Source organism: Barbatula barbatula (genome assembly GCF_947034865.1).
Source record: "Barbatula barbatula genome assembly, chromosome: 24".
Taxonomy (NCBI): domain Eukaryota; kingdom Metazoa; phylum Chordata; class Actinopteri; order Cypriniformes; family Nemacheilidae; genus Barbatula; species Barbatula barbatula.
Window position 1 is genome coordinate 18,839,339 of NC_136787.1, and position 18,826 is coordinate 18,858,164.

General features: G+C 41.5%; 1 protein-coding gene across 1 annotated transcript; it reads left to right on the plus strand.

Annotated features, from left to right (window-relative positions):
• The first annotated feature begins 8 nt into the window (after nt 1–8).
• kdm2bb (lysine (K)-specific demethylase 2Bb) lies at nt 9–18,547 on the plus strand. Its single transcript, XM_079449423.1, has 21 exons — nt 9–162; nt 659–803; nt 1,095–1,173; nt 1,261–1,307; nt 1,892–2,070; nt 2,268–2,374; nt 5,175–5,268; nt 6,008–6,161; nt 6,345–6,460; nt 7,925–8,051; nt 8,230–8,597; nt 9,221–9,307; nt 14,284–14,526; nt 14,609–14,752; nt 15,124–15,207; nt 15,356–15,676; nt 15,766–16,592; nt 16,743–16,906; nt 16,999–17,160; nt 17,252–17,470; nt 17,570–18,547. Exons 1-21 carry the CDS (start codon nt 115–117, stop codon nt 17,749–17,751), a joined length of 3,897 nt encoding a protein of 1,298 aa, XP_079305549.1. The 5' UTR covers nt 9–114; the 3' UTR covers nt 17,752–18,547.
• Nucleotides 18,548–18,826: the final 279 nt, after the last annotated feature.

Here is an 18,826-nt window from a genome sequence, read left to right on the forward strand (position 1 = left end):
CCGTGACGTCACGATGCACTACACAAAAATGGTTCCTACTTAGTTTTCAATACAAGCGATCAAAGTGTGCACAAGTTTGCGCGTCAAATATGGTCCAGATACAGCGCTGAGAGAATGAAAACGGACGAAATGGAGGCGTGTGCGGAATCCGGACGCAAACTGGTGTGTAGTTGAATCCGTCCTCTCAAAGACTCGTTTAATAACGGGACTTTGATCAACGTGTATTGTGTTTAGTGGCCTGGATCGCGGGGCCGGTGCATTGCTAAACGAGTGTGTGGAGAAGCACACGTTTCGTCGATAGCTTAAGTGCGATCGCTGTTGTAATGGTAAACAGGAAAAGGACACATGTTACATGTTACAATTAAGAGAGCGAGATGTTCCACGCACGGGCGCTCGTGACAATGTATCCCTGCGAAACGTGCGCATTGTTGCCCCACGGCACGCGCGTCTAATGTGCGTTGTGGAGTTTGACTTCGCAGTTATTTCACGTGTATTTATAATGTTCTTTGTGGGAGATCAAGGCCTACAATTAACACCCGGAGTGTTAATAACGGAGGCTGCGCGTATTCATAATATATATATATTAGTATATCGCATTTGTAGAAATGAGGCAAGTGTTCGGAGCGACGTTATCTATGATCTATTTCATCGCTTTCAGCGCTCAATATGCAGGAGGATGTACGATGAAAACGAAGATTTATCAGACGTGGAAGAGATCGCTAACATCAGAGGCTTCAACGTGGAAGATAAACTTGAGAGCCATTTATACAACAGCGATTTGGTTCAGCATATGGACGGAAAAGGTATGTGTTCTACACGAGCACAGCTGTCTGTTATTGTGGCATGGTGCATAAATAGTTAGTCTTTTAAAACATTACTTTTTGTTAATTCTTGCATGAAGTTTCGTCATTGTGCACTCTTTAAGAGTGGGCTACTGTGTAAATGTCACTGTACAATAATACCGTAAACAGCAACAGTATCGTGTGCACGTATAGAATTACATAACAGTAAATCATTCTCGGTATTTTGAAATGTGGACAATATTTTAAAAGACACAGAAATCCTTTACCACTATTTCCTTCTTCTGTTCCTAGATTTCACCTATGCATACGTTCAAAGAGAGGCACTCAGAACCCCTCTAATATTTAAGGCCAAAGATGGACTAGGAATTAGGTAAGATAACATGACTTGTTTATTTCACATAGATCTGCCTTACAGTTGTAGTTGAATCCTAAATCTGTTTCGCTTAATCTGATGCAGAATGCCGGATCCTGAGTTTACTGTAAGTGAGATCAAGGGTCTGATTGGTAAGTGCACATTTACATTAATAGAGATGATATCTAATCGTATTGTTACATATGTAGGCTATAAAGTAAATCACAGCTGGTGAACTGTTTGATTATATTACATACAGTGTTTGTTGCGTACAACTTTACCAAGTTCTGCATTTCATGACATTTTGGATGCACCCTTATTGTGCATGCTTTAGAAGTACACTGCATTTACATATCTCAAGCGGGGCATGTTAAGGGTTGACAGAAGTGATTTCATCTATTTCAGTCTATCTTTGCGGATGAACTACAGCTAGCTTAGTTATGGCATGAGTCAATATAAGATGATGGAAAATGTTGGCATTATTTAAAAAATGACTACAAACACCTAAATAAATTAACATCAGCTGCTTAGAAACAAAAACTGGATTTTGAAGTGTTTCTTTTTCTATACTGACATCTAGTGGTAATATTATGCTATTACAAATAAACACAGACCATGTCATGTGTGAAAGTTTCTCTTTCGTGCCACTCAGGCATTCATAATGCTTCTTTCTATATTAGAATAATGACACATATACGAATCATTCTTCATATTGTGTTTCTCCACCGACCTCCAGGCAGTAGGCGGGCTGTTGATGTGATGGATGTTAGCACGCAAAAAGGTTCCGAGATGAGCATGGCTCAGTTTGTCCGTTACTATGAGACACCCGAGGAGGAACGTGACAAGCTGTTTAATGTTATCAGCCTGGAGTTTAGTCACACCAAACTGGAGAATCTGATCAAGAGACCCACAGTGGTAAGAAACCAGCACGTGCACAAAACTAAGCCGAGTAGATTTATGGTGGATTGTTTTTTACTGCTGAACTTTTTCTGTTAATGGCTTTTGCTTTGTGTCTGATGTTTTAAATTCAGTTGTACAGACATTATGCCTAAACAGTCAAACTTAGTCAAGGGTCACTTGTGGGACGTCATGTGATTCCTGTTTGTATTTAGGTGGATCTGGTGGACTGGGTAGACAACATGTGGCCGCGGCACCTTAAGCATAGACAAACAGAAGCCACAAATGTCATGTCTGAGATGAAATATCCCAAAGTTCAGAGGTAACGTTTGTGTAATATTTTACAGGACGTCCTAGCAGTGGGAATCATTTAACATTATTTTCTTATAACAAAATATTTCACTACTTTGTACCCACTGACCTAAAAATCACAGATAAGGTTTGATTATTTCCCACAGTCCCTTGCTTCGCTCCCCAGCGCACGCTGTGCATTTCTTTTGCCTGCAGCTGGCTCTGACTCCAGCAGGTTGCTAGGCAGCAGATTTCTAATGCGGAAAAGGGGCGTGTCTTCTCAGGCTGCGGCAGTATCCCTATGAATCCTCTTCAGCCAATCAGAATATCGTATAGGAGTGTTTCCTGCACAGAAACGCTTACTCTCTCACTTTCTCTCTGTGTGTATCTCACTTTCTCTCCTCTTTATCTAACTCCTCCCTGCTCCGTGTTCATGGTTCTCTTTATAACAGAAGAATTCAGAGCTAAATGTCAGTACGGTCTTTTTGCGTCTGGGTTACTTGGGCAGATGTCAGAAGCGGGGCGAAGTGGCTCAAATGGGGATGAAAAGCTGTAGGGTATGTCTCCTCTATTTCACAGAAAAAGATACAGTCCTTTAAATTTTAAACAGCTCGGTAGAGTTTGGATAACTTTCTCTGCTATTATTTTTGAGGACTTTTATGTTGCGATCATTTGCGTCTTTCGTTCACTCAGCATGTTTTCGAGCATCAAGGTTATAGGTTTGTTTTGGCTGCTTCGGTGCGACATGCTCCTGTGGGATAACACTGGCTTTAGCGTTGCAGCTTTGTGATCTGTGTTTTTATATAAGAGGATGTCTAAATACCTTTCTTCTACCTAAATACAGTTTTCGGTGTGTGCACATATACAGGTTTAGAACAGAATGAAATGCTTAACTAGCCTTTGAAAAGTCAGATAAACAACATTGAAAGTAAGATAAAGCAGGGAATGGGAACAATGAATGAATAACAGGTCAAAATGCGCTGCTTGCCCTTTAAATCTTACACTTTGTTACATTACAAGTCAAATTAAGATATAAATATCTTTAAAAATTAGATTACAAATTAATAAAAGTGTTTTTATTAGTATGGCTATGACAGTTGAGTTACTTTCTCAATGATCTGTGCAGAGCTGGGATGACTTTACATTCATAAAAAGGATAAAACCGAAGTATTAGTGTCTCTGTGAAGGTGTGATGGAGCCATTGCTTATTCATAACTTGTCATCTGAGTGCTCCATTTATAGCCTTTGTGGATTCAGTTTACCATGTTTACTCTTGCGTTGACTACATTCAGTGTAGAATTTCTGAGGGGAATGTATGTAGGTGTTGTTCTACAAACGATTCTGTTTGTCTTTCATGAGAAAGCATCAATAAATGGTTAGGCTGTTCATCTTCCACTTAATTCTTATCTGGATACAAAGCTCATTGGGATTTGCTGATTGTCTAATATATGATGTAATTGTGAATGACATCATCCAAAAGGTTACATGCCAGGAGCTTTAACTGGCACATTCTGATATATATGAAGAGATGTCACATGCAAACGTGTTTGGTTATAATTTAAAATGGCCGTCAGACGGGACAGTTTCTACATATCTCATGTTAATCTTGAGTACTTACAGAATAGTTTCGCACCCTTCAAATATCCGTAGAGTCTTTAGTTTCATCACATTTATAAAAGACGGATGCAGCTGTACGAAAACACACATTAACAACAGAAAACAGACATATGACATAGTTGACTAACCGCGTGTCAGGAATCTTTTACCGCGCCATCTATCAGTTTCAAAAGACTTCCAAATCCAGCGTTATATGCACCGTTTATACAACATTCATCACTGAAATGATGCTGAAAGCTGCAGGCCCACAGCGCAGCCGATCTTGTTGGTAAGCGGGTCTTTCTATCGCTCATCGGTTGAAGCGTGCGCCGGCTATTTCTTTCACCTTGCCGTACTTTTCCGGGAGTATTGACAAATAAGGGAGTAAGAAAAGTTATGTAACGCTTTCTTGTGTTCGAAAAAACTTTCAAAACGTTAGTGGAGCACAGAAATACTACGTTATACGTCCAACTTGTTTTTTGACACGTTGACCTTGCCAAGCATGAGAAGACAGCACCTTTAACATTGTTAAGAGCTCAGAATGCATGAAACACCGTTGCACATCCCCTTAACTGTCAGTCACATACGTCTGCTTACAAGACATGGTCTTGAGATCCATGGTCTGACTCTGAATTTAGAAGTGTCATTTTACAAGCAACCAAGGTTTGTTTCGGCAGATTGATGTCTAATAGCTGTCGAGTTAATTTCTCAGAAGAAGAACGCTTGTGGTGACTGATGACTTCGGCTCATTAGAGCAAACTGATTCCTTCACTCTCTTCTTCTACCGGCACAGTGGGACACATTTTAACCAGACAGCCAGGCTTTCTGGGGGTTTGATTAATTTTGCTCCTTTCTAAAAGCCGCGGATGACAAATGCGTGAGCCACAAATAGCTTCCATGCCTGTCCTGGTGCTGAGACGGCTTTAGCTGAAACATACCCAGCGTTATCTACGTTCTGTCCACACACGAGAAATGAATGGTTAACATAAAACTAAAACATTTTCTTCCTTTTGAAGTCAGAATATTCTCCTGATAATGCAGGTTGATTGATAAGGGGAAATTCCGCTGTTTGTGGTTTTGAAGGACATATTAGTTCTGGGGAGCAGAACATTTCCATGGTGTGGTTAATCCACAGATATGTTTTTTCAGCACGTAAAACAGCACATTTATCACATTTTCTCTATTTATGCAGGTGTTGAGAATTAATCTTGTACTGTGTCTGTCTCTTTCTGTAGATACTGTCTGATGAGTGTTAAAGGCTGTTTCACTGACTTCCACATAGACTTTGGTGGCACATCAGTATGGTACCATGTCTTCAAAGGAAAGAAGGCAAGTGTTCTTCTGTAGTTAGTGATGCATTTCAAAAAGCCTAATATTCTTTCGACCCGAAATTACGCAATAACCATTAGCAAATAACATTAACATGCAACTGGAAATATTAATTAAATTATATCAAAATAACGTTTTAAAAATAAGAATATTTTCTGTCATTAGTCCCATATTTACCCTGACTGTGGATTAGTCTCTCTCTGATATTGTAGGATTGTCTCTCTCTCGCTGATCTGTTGAAATCGTTTTTCAGAGGACCTGAAAATGATCCTCTTCCCTCTTTGTATTGTTGCTGGGTTTGCTTTGTCAGCTATAATGCTGCTTGTGCTTGTGTGTAAGCTTAAGGGTATCAGATATTATCTCCATGGAAGGGTCAAACAAGAGCACCGGCATGTGCAAGTTAAGAGAATGATGGAATGGTTATGGGAGTTAATCAGTTTCTGTTTTAATCATGCACAGAAATAACAAGGGCTTATATTATCTGATTTAAATGCATATAGCGAACACCAGTAAAACGGCTGCATATTTCATCTTCAAAGTTTCCGAATTTGGAATGTTCCACAAATTTGTGCTTGTTTCAGGGTTCTTTTGCACCCCACTATATTTGGCCGCCCTTGAACAGAGAGATAAATAAATTACACCTTCGATATTAATAGTGACAAGGTGAATTATTCTTTTAGGGAAGAAAAATCGTTTCCCAGTTTAGAATCACACCTGCGTCCCCCTTTCTCTTGTTCAGGTTTTCTGGCTGATTCCTCCGAGCCCACACAATCTGTCTCTTTATGAGGACTGGGTGCTGTCTGGTAAACAGAGCGATATCTTCCTGGGTGACCGTGCGGATGGCTGCCAGCGAGTAGAGCTGCAACAGGCCTATACCTTCTTTATCCCATCAGGTAAAGAACGGATGTAGTCCTTGAGGGAGTTTAGCTTTTGGTTGCTTTTTCATTCACCTGCATTTGTTGCAAGAGGGTTAGTTGTTAAATGGCTTGGATAGTGAGTTGCAAATAAAAGTCTTTGTTTACCACTTTGTCTGATTAAAATTTCTAATGTTTGCATGTATTTGTATGTGCATGCAGGTTGGATTCATGCCGTGTACACTCCAGAGGACACCCTGGTGTTTGGTGGGAATATTCTGCACAGTTTTAACATTCCCATGCAACTCGCTGTGTATGAAATTGAAAACAGGACAAAGGTAAAGCTTTTATTAAAAAGTCTAAAAATAAAAAATAAAGAGTTGTGATTTATCTGAAAGATTTGTCTTTTATAATTTGCTGCTGCTGGAAGGTAATTCTGAACATTTTTATGCATGACCTGAGTGAATCGGCAACGTCATTTTTATTGAGCTGGAGATTGATGGCAAAAACTGTTGCCACGGGGCAAGAGAGATTATCATGTTTTAAAAGGATACAAAGTTTTGAAAGAAAACTCAGTTCGGGCTTTTATCATAGTTCTCTTTATTATAAAAGAAGGGTGAACTTTTACACTTTGTAAAACTTGCACATCCTTTCGTGGTTTTGTATTTTAATATATCATCAGTTAAAAGACCTCAAAAGAATGATGGAACCAGGCTTGCTCATTAAACTTTGCGACAGTATTTACGACACACGTATAAGACAATTGCGCTTCTTAACCACATGGGTTAACCATACACCAAAACGGCCCGTTGTTGCTTTAAAGTCCCCATGAAAAGGAAGTCGCGATCGGGTTTACTTGCGTATTTTTATGCATTCCCGAGTTAAATGGAATTCCTAATGAGAAAAATAGTGGGCGTGGCTTTCGTCTTTGCAATTTAATTGGATGTACAGTATAAAAACAGCAGTTGCATTTTGCAATGGAAGAGGCAGCAGACTGACAGTCGAAGGGGAGGAGTTAAGTTAACGGATGCTCCGCCCAGGCTGTCCAACATATTTAGAGTTTAGCTAAAGATTATGAGGGCACACGAATGGTCCACATTGATAAACTATTTACAAAAAACACTCCAATATTTCATGAAAAAATACGCAGTGTCATTTTTTGTCACTGGCGCTTTGAGAAACTTGAAACATGAGGGAAACGTGTTTTTCTTAAACCTCATGAAAAAAACTGAAAATGACCAGTAACTCGTTTTTGAGTGTCAGTCCAACCCAAGGAGGGTTTGAGAGAAGTGAAGTCACTCTGAACAGGAAACAGGAACTCTGACCTCAGATTGGTCTGCTTCCTGACAGGTAAAACGAGTATTGGTGACATGTGTAGCAATGACTTTCTCAGCGCTGTCAGAATCTCCAAGACACTTTGATGTGTTCTGCAGAACATCGAGCTGGTGAACTCGGCTATTTTTATATTTGCTAGACAGCAGGCAGAGAACAAGACTGATCGTGGTATCCGCCGTGTTGTTCTGGGGGCGCTTTATTGCAGTGCTCTAAATTTAGCCTTGGCTGAAGAAGGCACGAGGGAATGAGATCAGAAAGCCCTCCATAACTCTGAGAATGTGAGATTCTTCCCAGGAGAGGAACCATGAGCATGAGAAGCATCTTAGTGATGTTGTCATTTTCTCATACTGGGAAAGCTTTCATGGAGTCAACTGGGTTTATATTGTAATGTGTTATGTTGGTTTTATACAGGGCTGTGGTGAATATGGGTGCGTTAACATGAGCGTTACCTTGTACATGCATTTTAGGTGCACTCCAAATTTCGCTACCCTTTCTTCTATGAAATGTGCTGGTATGTGCTGGAGAGGTACGTGAACTGCTTGACCAGACGTTCGCATCTCAGCCTGGACCTTCGTCGGGAGTCCCTTCCTACTGGTGAGTTTTTAAGCACCTGATGGAAACAAAGCATCGGATTTCGACACCATATATAGAAAAGAATATACATTCATGCCAATTGGAGAACTGATTCTGATCACTATTGCCCAATACAAGAAACAAGAAGTGAATGAGCAAGTTTTCATGCTTTGTTTTACACTTTATATTTTATAACTAGCCGAACCCAAGCTTCTAATGGACCACCCCGTCTCAGACACCCGGCTGGGCACGGAAGAGGACTCATGCGAGACCCAGTTAGAGAGGACAGAGGGGACGACCCAACCATCTACAGGTCTTCCCAGCCAGACCATTAAACTCACTCAGGCCAATGATTCTGAAGACAGCCTGAAGTCCCTCCTTTCAGAATGTCCCAAGACTCCGTCTGGATCACCTGGGATGGAGCACTCTGGAAAGTGGACTCACTTAACGGAGTTCGAGCTGAACGGACTCAAGGCCCTGGTGGAGAAGCTGGAATCCCTGCCAGAGACGAAGAAATGTGTTCCGGAAGGCATTGACGACCCACAAGCGCTGCTGGATGACATGAAGGTTTGGTTCGCTTTTATTTGGCACTTGTCTGTATCAAGAATTGACTTAATTTTTGCTAAATCCAGAAGTTCTGCAGTTTTCTTCCCCAGTATTTATCTAGTGAGAAGCTAACAATTAAGCACCTGTATTTATCACCTTTTGGATGCAGCGGTTAAGGAATAGGGCTATAGGTTCAGATCTAGCAAGCTGCAATGAATTATCTATTGCCATTTTGTGTTACGTAGCAGGCGTTAAGCATATTTTTTACTCAACACAAATGCACGACCGCATGTGAGCAGTTGTGTGTGCACTAGGTCTAATTTGTTTTGGTTTAATATGAATGTTTAATAAATAAGTTGTATATTTTAACATGGTCTAATATTTTTACGTATTGTTTTAATGTCAGAAGTATCAGCATTGTTATTATATTGCTAGTAGTAATTTGCTGCAACAATGTTGAATGCTATATCATTACGTTGATTGTAATTATATTGATGATGATGAAAATAATAATAAATGTTATTTTCGATATCACTTTTAAAAAGTTGAATCTCAAAACTTCTCGCTACTTCTGACCACGTATGCAGGTTCTCATCTGAACTGGTTTTATATTGTTTTTCATTCCGTCGTTTTCTTATGAACAGGTTGTCTTGAAAGAGCACGCTGATGACAATCCAAAGCTGGCCATCACCGGTTGTCCTATTGTATGTTGGCCGAAGGACACAGGCAAGGTAAGATTGTTCATTGCATGCAAAAACACTTAATGTAACTACACGCAAGCATGTGGCACACCCGGCTTCTTTAAGCTTGTTTGTTTGGTCGTTAATGTGATTTACATATTTCAAACTTGCACATCAGGTATACTCGAGGCCAACACTGAACTAAAGTGTTTGTTTGGTTTCTTGCAATTTGATTCTGTCTTGACTTGTTCTTATTCTATTCCTCCCTGTTGTGATCAAAGATTTGAACGTGTGCCAATTTCTACTATAGAAATTATTGAGAGATTCTGAGGAAGTGTGACGTGATGCTAGTAGAAAATAAGGCGCGTTCAGCCACTTTGCATTCTTTTCAGTGGAATGAGGAATCAGCCTTCTGACACACTCAGATGTGAGCTTATGGACTTGTTTTAGTTTATTTCTCAATTGACCGGGACACACTATTAGATGTTGGCTTTTGTTCACCCCCTCTTCAAAGCACTAAAACTGTGTCCGCCATTTAAGGCCCAGCTGCTGAATGTTCTGCTCCATTGTGTGTTGCTTTTGTGATGGAATACCATCTGTCCTTACACTGCCCCAACAGTCCTGTCTTCCTTGTCCCATGACCCTGCTTTACCATGCGGCACTTCTGGTCTCTCCTTATTGCTCTCCCATTGGCTTACTTCAGTTTCGACCCGCCCCCGTTCCATATTCATGAGCATGTCTCGCTCTAGCCTGTGTGCTCCGGGAGGTTAAGAAACAGAAGGGAGGGTTGTGCCGTCTCAGCCAGTAGCGCACTGGAACTACAGCCATGACAGTTTAGCAAAGCGCTGAGTAGACTCTAAGAGCCATGACCATGTCGCTGATAACTGACGAGGAAGATTACGAGAGCTCGGAGGCTGAACAGGTCAGAAAATGTTGCTGGACACACGGGGCGAGGGGCAACACAAACATGCAGCGTGACACTGCATTCTGCATGCTATTGTATTGTTGTGTGTGTGTGTGTGTGTGTGAGCGCATGTGATAAGGAAGACAGTCAGAGCTGTCAGAAAAGTGTGATAACATCAGATGACTTGAGTGATAATGCATTTTCTTTACTCATCTTGACATTTGCTAAATGGGTCAAACATGATGTTCTTATTTTATAGTGTGAGGTTTTTAAAAGCGACGCTTCTGTAAAGTAACATGACGAAATGTTTTAGGTACTTTTTAAAACGCTGTAGATGAAAGTGAAATCCAGCGAAGAAAGGAAACCCCTGCTTGTTTTGACACGGGAGTAACTATATTAGTATGATATGTTGCTACGGGTGCTTTTGACAACAAGCTGTTTTTGATGTTCACTAGTGTTTCAAAGGCGTGTGAGATCTCAGAGTACTTTGCATACGTCTGTGTTCGCCCATACCCACGTGAGTCACTCCCATGGAAGTGTCGCTGTCGTATTCAAAACGATACCGATGGAATTCGCCCCGTTTGCAGGATGCCAACGAAAAATGCCAGTGGATGAAATACATCACTGTGGCATTTGGTAAACGTGTAAACTCAACTACCTCACACTTTCACGGCTCGTACCGATACAAACATTTGTATAGATCATTGTGTTATTTGACTTCCTCAATTTCCAGGATATTTTTAAATGGTCTGGCCGCAGGCCAACAAGGGCCTCTTTTGAGCCGGTCCTACCAGATGAGCGTATGGGGGCGGGGCGGGACAAAGAGCCTACGTGAGTAAAAACAGTCCGGACATGTTTCTATTTCGAACATGTTTAGTTCTGGACTAAGCATCACAATGTGGAAGTCTTCTGATCCTCGGGTGTACTCTTAGAAACACTAAATGCTGACATCAGAATATCTGACCTCTACAGAGGTCATGTCATATCACCATCCTCTCATTGAGTTTCATTATATTCAAGTAGTGAACTTACAGAATTGCTTGTTTTCAGCGCTGTTGAGAGAACAGCAACACAACTGAGCAGGATTGTGGTTTCCCATCGGTTAATCTCCAATTGTTTGGTCACCTCTGTTACGGACCGGCCCCTGCAATCTTTGAACATGTTCTTGTTGTGTGTTGTCTTTTCGCCAGTGAAATGGATTTCTTTTGATGAAATCTGCCTCATCCAGTTTTGTGAGTCTAGCGTGAATTAGCAAGTTTATCTTCACGCCTTTCCAATTAAAGGTTGCTTGGCTATTGTCAAAGCCGCTGGGTGTGAGATGAAGTCGTTGTTTTGTAGAAACATGCATAATGTACAGTAACAATTTGAATGATTAGATAAAAACGATAGTCTTAAAAGGCACAGTTTACTCCAAACCTGTCTGACTTTCTTTATTCTGCAGAACATGAAAGAAAAAAGTTTGGAACCCAAACAACAGTGTATGAACGACACAAAACCACTGAGACGTTTCTCAAAATATCTTCTTTTGTGTTTCATAGAAGAAAGAGCCATATACAGGATTTGAATGACAAATTATGATTTATATTTAGGTGAACTAACCCTTTAACTGTAAAGGCTGATGTGGAACGTTCTTATCATGAGTGGTTTCACGCTAATGATTAAATCAGTTGTTTCATGGTTGTACTGTCAATAAGCTTCCTCTGTTGGTCTGTTAAAAATAACATTCGTTCTGTGTTTATTCTGAACAGATTGATGTGAACATATCACTTCTTGATCTTCTTTAGTACATGTCATTTATTTGTTGAATGACGCCAGAATGTGTTGAGCCGGTATTCATGTTGTGTTTTTCATGACTGCAGGTTCATTGTCTGGAATGCTAAAGCTGAAGTATCGCTCACTGGTGGCCACGTTGTCCCAATCTCTCTCCCCAGCTCAGCTGACCGCATGCTCAAGTTTACGCTTCTGTTCCTCCAAACTCGGTTTCAAAACACCTCACAACTGATATGTTGTGAAACAGCAGTTTCTGCTTTCTCGTACAGTATGTGTGGACAGTTTGAGCAAAAATGCAACGTAACATTGCTCCAGTACAGCATTCGCTATAGGCGGCATGAAGGACGAATACAAAGAAATCAATTCCGCTACAAGCATAAACTCCAAAGCTCAGTCCAAACAAGACTTTTGACTCCATCTAAACAGCTTATCTCAACTCTCGGGGGCTGAGAAATCCACTTTGGCTGTTTCAAAGAAACATACCTATTGAGGAGGTCAGGTTGCGTTTCGCTCCCCCCTCTGGGTAATGCGATTGTTCGTGTTTTCCTCTCCAATACTTGAGGTTCATAAAGAGGGTGGAGGCCGGATCCATTCCCATCAATCACCCCTGTCCCATGTACCAAGTTGAAATCGGAATCGAAAGGTTAGGAATGGGATGCTTGAGATCAAAGTTTGAATTCCTCTTATCAATTCCAGTGTGCATATTTTCAGAAAAGTACATGTGGTGTGTGATCTGCTGATATCTCAATAAAAGCCAATATGAATATATATACATATTTTGAAAACTAGTTGATAAACAGGCTAAATAACCATACAGGTGGATATCTATTGCCTGGTTTCTCAGACAAGGCTTAAATCTAGTCCCAGACCAAAATGAGTATGGTAGGAAAGCCTGGGGCTGAGTATAATGGTTTACACCAAATCCTCATCAGCTTTGTGCTGGCAACCCAGGGGATGTAGACTATTGATGTTTGTAGAGGCTTCCCCTTGGCTGTTTCTTGGGTTTATAAGAGTATATGCAAGTGTGTGTGTGTGTGTAAATGTCTTGAACTAACTAATGAGTCATAATGCACTGTTGTCTAATGGCCAAATATAACGCTGTCTAAAAGGAAATCAAGTCAATAATGGAAGGTCTTAAGATATTTTGGTAAATGCACAAACATTGAAACTCATTCTGTTTGTAGTCCCGTCCCTCTTCTGTTGCATAATAAAGTGTTTAGTGGTGAGATATTTGTGTTTTTAAGGAAATGCAGTTCACAATGCTCAGGAATGAAACGCACGTGCTTGTTTGATGCATGTTCCTGCATCTGTATCCTGACTTATTGTTCTTTCATTGACACAAAGTGAATAATGGCGAGTAATGTCCCCCAACCTTACTTGACACATTGTGGGTTGATTTTATTGACTTTTACAGACTAGTAAAAATGTTTTCCCATGTTTCTAATGTTTTGAAAGTGCCTCTGGGGCATAAAACAGGTTGCGCATGTGCACATACATATCAAATCCGATCCATATAAACCCCATCCTTCAGAATGGCCTGGTCTACAGAGGTATGAAAGATAGTAGATACGAGAAATATTGGTTGAAATAAGGTTGTGGGATTGATACCCTGGGAGTACACATACTGATGATACAATAGGGCTTTTCACACTTGAAATGGTTAACCCCGGGTTATTCTAAACCCCAGGTATACAGATTATTCATAACCTGACAATTCACACTGTTCATCACTAAACCCTGGGTTAAAATTCTCATTTGCATATTTGCGGTGTCAACAGTCATGATTGGATAAATACTGCAGCGTCAAACTGACAGAAAAAAAATTGTGCGAGGTCCCTTTAAATAACCAAATACCTTGTTGTTCCGCATCCGAGAAAAAAATTACGCCTCGCAAATCCTTTTTGGCTGTTTTAAGCCTACTTCCTCAAATAAATCAAAACTTGAAGGATTATTTACACAGCGCTTGGAGTTTCTGTGACTGTTCACAGCTTGTGAAATGAGGTAAGCGCTGTTCAGTTTTTGATTGGATGTCCATTGCTGGTCATATTATTCTATCACCGCTTCGTTTCACACTGCACACGTTTGGCACTGCAATGCAGGGTTAATCCTGCTTCGGAGTGACGTTTCCTAACCCAGGGTAAAATCTGGGAAAGCCCTGCTTCAAAAGTGTGAAACGTTTGTTTACCCGGGGTTAATAGTGGGGTTTAGAATGAAGATAACCCAGGGTTAAGCGCAGTGTGAAAATCCTTAACGTATCATTCACATTACGTTTTTGTCTTTTACCGACAGTAAACCTGTATAAATAACACCTACAGCATTGTCCAACAGCATTCTTATCTACTGTGCATTTTAGCCACGGCCGCTTAATCGGACAAAATCCAAGATGGGCTCGTCTCCATCCGCTGCTCCAGGTGGAGGGGTGAAGCTCTCGTCCAGTCGCAGTGTATCCAATGCCCGACGCAGGCGGACGCGCTGCAGGAAGTGCGAGGCCTGTACGCGCAAAGAGTGTGGGGAGTGCCACTTCTGCAAGGACATGAAGAAGTTTGGAGGACCAGGCCGTATGAAGCAGTCCTGCATCATGAGGCAATGCATAGCGGTGAGTCAGTGTTCAGCTTCAATTGTAACCCTTACCAGTATGTCGGGGAAATTTTCATCAATGCTTTGTTTGCGTTTTGCAGCCCATTCTGCCACACACCGCAGTGTGTTTGGTGTGCGGTGAGGCCGGGAAAGAAGATACGGTAGAGAAAGAGGAAGAAAAGTTCAACATGATGCTCATGGAATGCTCCATCTGCAATGAGATCATCCATCCAGCATGTCTAAAGGTGGGTTTCTGGGAGGCAAAAAAATGCTATAAATTCTGTCATCATTTATTTACAGCTGTGTCGTTCAAAACCTGATTTGTTTTCAGAAGATATTTTGAGAAATGTCCCTGTGGGTTTGTGTCCATATAATGGAAGTCTATGGGCGTCAATGTTGTTTGATTACCAACATTCGTCAAAATATCTTCTTTTGTGTTCTGCAGAAGAAAGAAAGTCATACAGGTTTGTATTGACGCGAGCGTGAGTAAATGATGACAGAATTAAGTTTCGGGTGAGCTATACCTTGCTAGATAGATGGATAAATCTATTGTTTCATAATTTTAGATAGAAACTTCTACTTCGGTAGAAACTTATTCTGTTTCTTTGTCCAGCAGATGTCCCCTGGCGGTGTTGTGAATGACGAGTTGCCAAATTGCTGGGAGTGTCCGAAATGCAATCATGCCGGAAAGACAGGGAAAGTAAGCATCACTTTCTTACCGAACTGCACTTTTAAAAACAATAGCTCTGTAATGTTTTGATTAAAATAATGGCAACAATTAAAACTCATTTTGAGTTGGTGATTGGTAAAAAGGTTTCTTGTTTTCTTCCCACCTTTTGGCCACAAAGCAAAAACGAGGACCAGGTTTTAAGTTTGCGTCCAATCTTCCTGGCTCTCTTCTCAAAGACCCGCGAACGAACCGGGACATCAAGGAAGAGCCAGACTCGAACATGTCCACCGAGTCCAACAACTCTACAGTTTCTCCCATTACAAAGAAGTCAGAACCAGAGGACAGCGCTACCTGCAAATCAGAGGGCACGTTTAAGAAACGCTCCTTAGATGTCCCTTCAGAAAGTCCACTGAAAACCAAATCGGGGGACAACCCGCTACGCAAGAAGAGGAAACTGTTTGACAGAGACTCAGATTCAGAAACCAATATCAAGAGAAAGGTAGCGAGACAATGAATAAGTAAAAGCAGATAAGAGATCAAATCATATTTTTGCAACGCATGTATTTTGACCCTCTTTTAAATCCACAGAAGAAGAGTTCAAGGCCAGATGTTCTGGTGACCTCTAAGGTCCTGCGACAAATCAAGACGGAGAAAGAGGATGAAGTGGAGTGTGACGAGGTTCACAGACAGGAAATTGAAAGGAGACCCTTTAGATTCATGCCTTCAGAGGAGGAAGACGGAGATGATGAAAGGGAGGAGGAAGAGGAGACCATGAAACAGAAGAGTAGCGGAGCAGAAAACGGGAAACTTCACAGCCATTTGCGCAGGACTTCAGCTGTACGAGACAGTGACCGATCGCAGGGCGGTTCTCCACGGGCGGGGCCCAGCAGCGACTTGGGCGGTGACACGCAGTTGAGGAGTCAGCGAAAACCTAGACGTAAGCCTCGCTTGCCCAACAAAGAACTGAGCAAGGAACTAAGTAAACAGCTCAACCAGGAGATTCAAAAGACAGAGGACCGGCTTGCCCATCAGACCGGTCAGACGGTGAAGGTGGAACCGGGTAGCGACGGAGAGGACTGTAAGCCACTTAATAATGGCAGAAGCCATCTGAGAGACTGGTTTACGCCTAAACGTGAACAAAACGGATCCCCTCAAGACAAGTCGCCAATGAGTTTGACCAGAACCACGCCAACCACTGTCATCCGGCCCACGCCTTGCTGTTCTCCGCCAAAATGCGTTCAGATGGAGCGTCATGTGATTCGACCCCCTCCGATCAGCCCCCCGCCTGACCGGCTACCTCTGGATGATGGAAACAACCACGTCATGCGGCGAGAAGTGTGGATGGGGGTGTTCGGCCACCTCATGCACCGAGACCTTTGCGTCTGCATGCAGGTCTGCAAGACCTGGAACAGGTGGTACGTCACATGACTTCATCTTTTCAGTTTATTTAGCAACTTTCAGTAACTCAGGTTTTCCATAAAAGTTGGATCCTTTATGCTAAGTATATTCTCAGCTCAGGCCAATGTGACCCACAGTAGGGTTCAATCTTTTGTCTTCCATTTCAGGTGTTGTGATAAAAGACTGTGGACAAAGATCGATCTAAACCGATGCAAGTCTATCACTCCCCTCATGCTCAGTGGCATCATCCGCAGACAGCCCGTCTCTCTGGACCTGAGCTGGACCAACATATCCAAGAAACAGCTCAGCTGGCTTATCAACAGATTACCTGGTTTGTATCACTTTTAACAGGCCGTCTCCTATGTTTAACTCGTCTCTCATGTAAGATACTTACATTACTCTCTTGTGTTGGTTTCCTGGCAGGTCTAAGGGTTCTTTTGCTGGCAGGGTGCTCGTGGGCCGCCGTTTCGGCTTTATGCACATCCAGCTGTCCTTTGCTACGTTCTCTAGATGTGCAGTGGGTTGAGGGACTGAAGGACAACCAGATACAAGACTTACTTTCCTCTCCAACAGACAACAGACCGGGTACTAAATGATAGCTGATGTCGATAGTAACTTCATGTTTAGGTAATATGTTGTACTTCAACATTTCTGTCATGTTTTCTCTCGCTCTCAGGTCAGCTGGACAGTAGGAGTAAACTGAGGAACGTGGAGGATCTCTGTCTAGCTGGTCTGGACATCACAGACACGTCCCTTAAGCTCATCATAAGACACATGCCCTCACTGTCCCGACTGGACCTAAGTTACTGCAATCACATTTCTGACCAGAGCGTCAACATCCTTACGGCAGCTGGCACCACGACCAGAGACTCTCTCACACACATCAACCTGTCAGGCATGCGAGAAATAATAACATCCATACAAGTTAGACCGGTAAGATGGTAACTCTAATTCAGAAGACTAACCTAAACTCTTCTTCCCTTTGTTACAACAGTTTGTAACAGAGTGACAGACCTATCGCTGACATACTTCAAACGTTGTGGAAGTATTTGTCACATCGACCTGCGCGACTGCAAACAGGTGACCAGAGAGGGTTGTGAGCAGTTCATCGCGGAGATGTCTGTCAGCGTGCAGTTTGGACTGATCGAAGAAAAACTACTGAGCAAACTGAGCTAGTCAACAAAGACTGACAATAACTTGACGAATCCAGGGAACGAACTATTTTTGCCCTTCATTTTCTACACTTCACACATGGGATGTGTGAAGGCAACAAGACACTCAACTGAAAACCAGCAAGTGAAAATTACTTACTTCAGAATTGCTTACTTCAAGCAAATAGCTGAACTCACAGATGCTTGAGTTCACAGATACAGAAATGTATTCATCTTATTTGCCCATTTCAGCCTTTTTCATTTATGTTGACTTTTTTTAAGTTTACAAGGCACATCCAAAAGTGTGTGCCAACATTAAAGTGGCGCTGAAAGGCATGTTTACCCATATTTTGCAAAACAATGATATAAAAAAGGTTTAAAGTCACGCTCTCGCAGTGACAAAGTGGACTGTTTCTTTCTTTATTGGAAAAGAAAAAAGGATGCATGTGCTTTTTTTGTTACCAGGCAAACGTTAAGCGTCATGCAGTATTAATTTTTGTATCAGAATGGATTTCACTCTTTATGTGCAGTATTAAATGCACTCGTACACATATATAGATTTATTGACAGTGTTATGTCAGTACCAAGTACAAAGTTTATTTTTTTCTACGCAGCAGGAACTTAAGATTCATATCTATTCTAGTTGGTAAACGTGCAGATGTTTTTGTAATGTTAATTTAAGTTGTGATTTCCTCTTATGTCGTCTTGCAGGTACTTTCTCTTTCTCATACATCTACATTTGGCTTCTTTCATTTGTATATATCTGGGGAAACGTATTTGCACTGTTTTACCTTAATAAATACTGATATTTTTCCAGCGTTTGAGATTTGTTTTATGACATGACATCATGGCTGTTCAACTTTGATTCCTAATGCATGCCCATAAAATTCAACCGGTTTTACGACAGTATCCATAGTTAAACTTGATAATTTAATACCATTTATTGGTCAAAATAGAAAGTAGTCGCGAATCATAAACGTAAGATATCATTAAAGTCACCATGCAATAAAACCAGGGAAAATTCTGAGTGTTTTACACAGTGTGTAAAAGAGGCAGGACTACACTGACTGTCCAATGGCCAGGCCTTTAAAGCCCTTCCC

Bases quoted from the DNA above. Each gene is read 5' to 3' on its own strand.
- kdm2bb (XM_079449423.1), top strand. From the start codon at position 115: ATGAAAACGGACGAAATGGAGGCGTGTGCGGAATCCGGACGCAAACTG. The intron at 14,753-15,123 runs GTGGGTTTCTGG...TTTGTCCAGCAG, and splicing joins TCCATCCAGCATGTCTAAAG to ATGTCCCCTGGCGGTGTTGT. The intron at 16,593-16,742 runs GTACGTCACATG...CTTCCATTTCAG, and splicing joins TGCAAGACCTGGAACAGGTG to GTGTTGTGATAAAAGACTGT.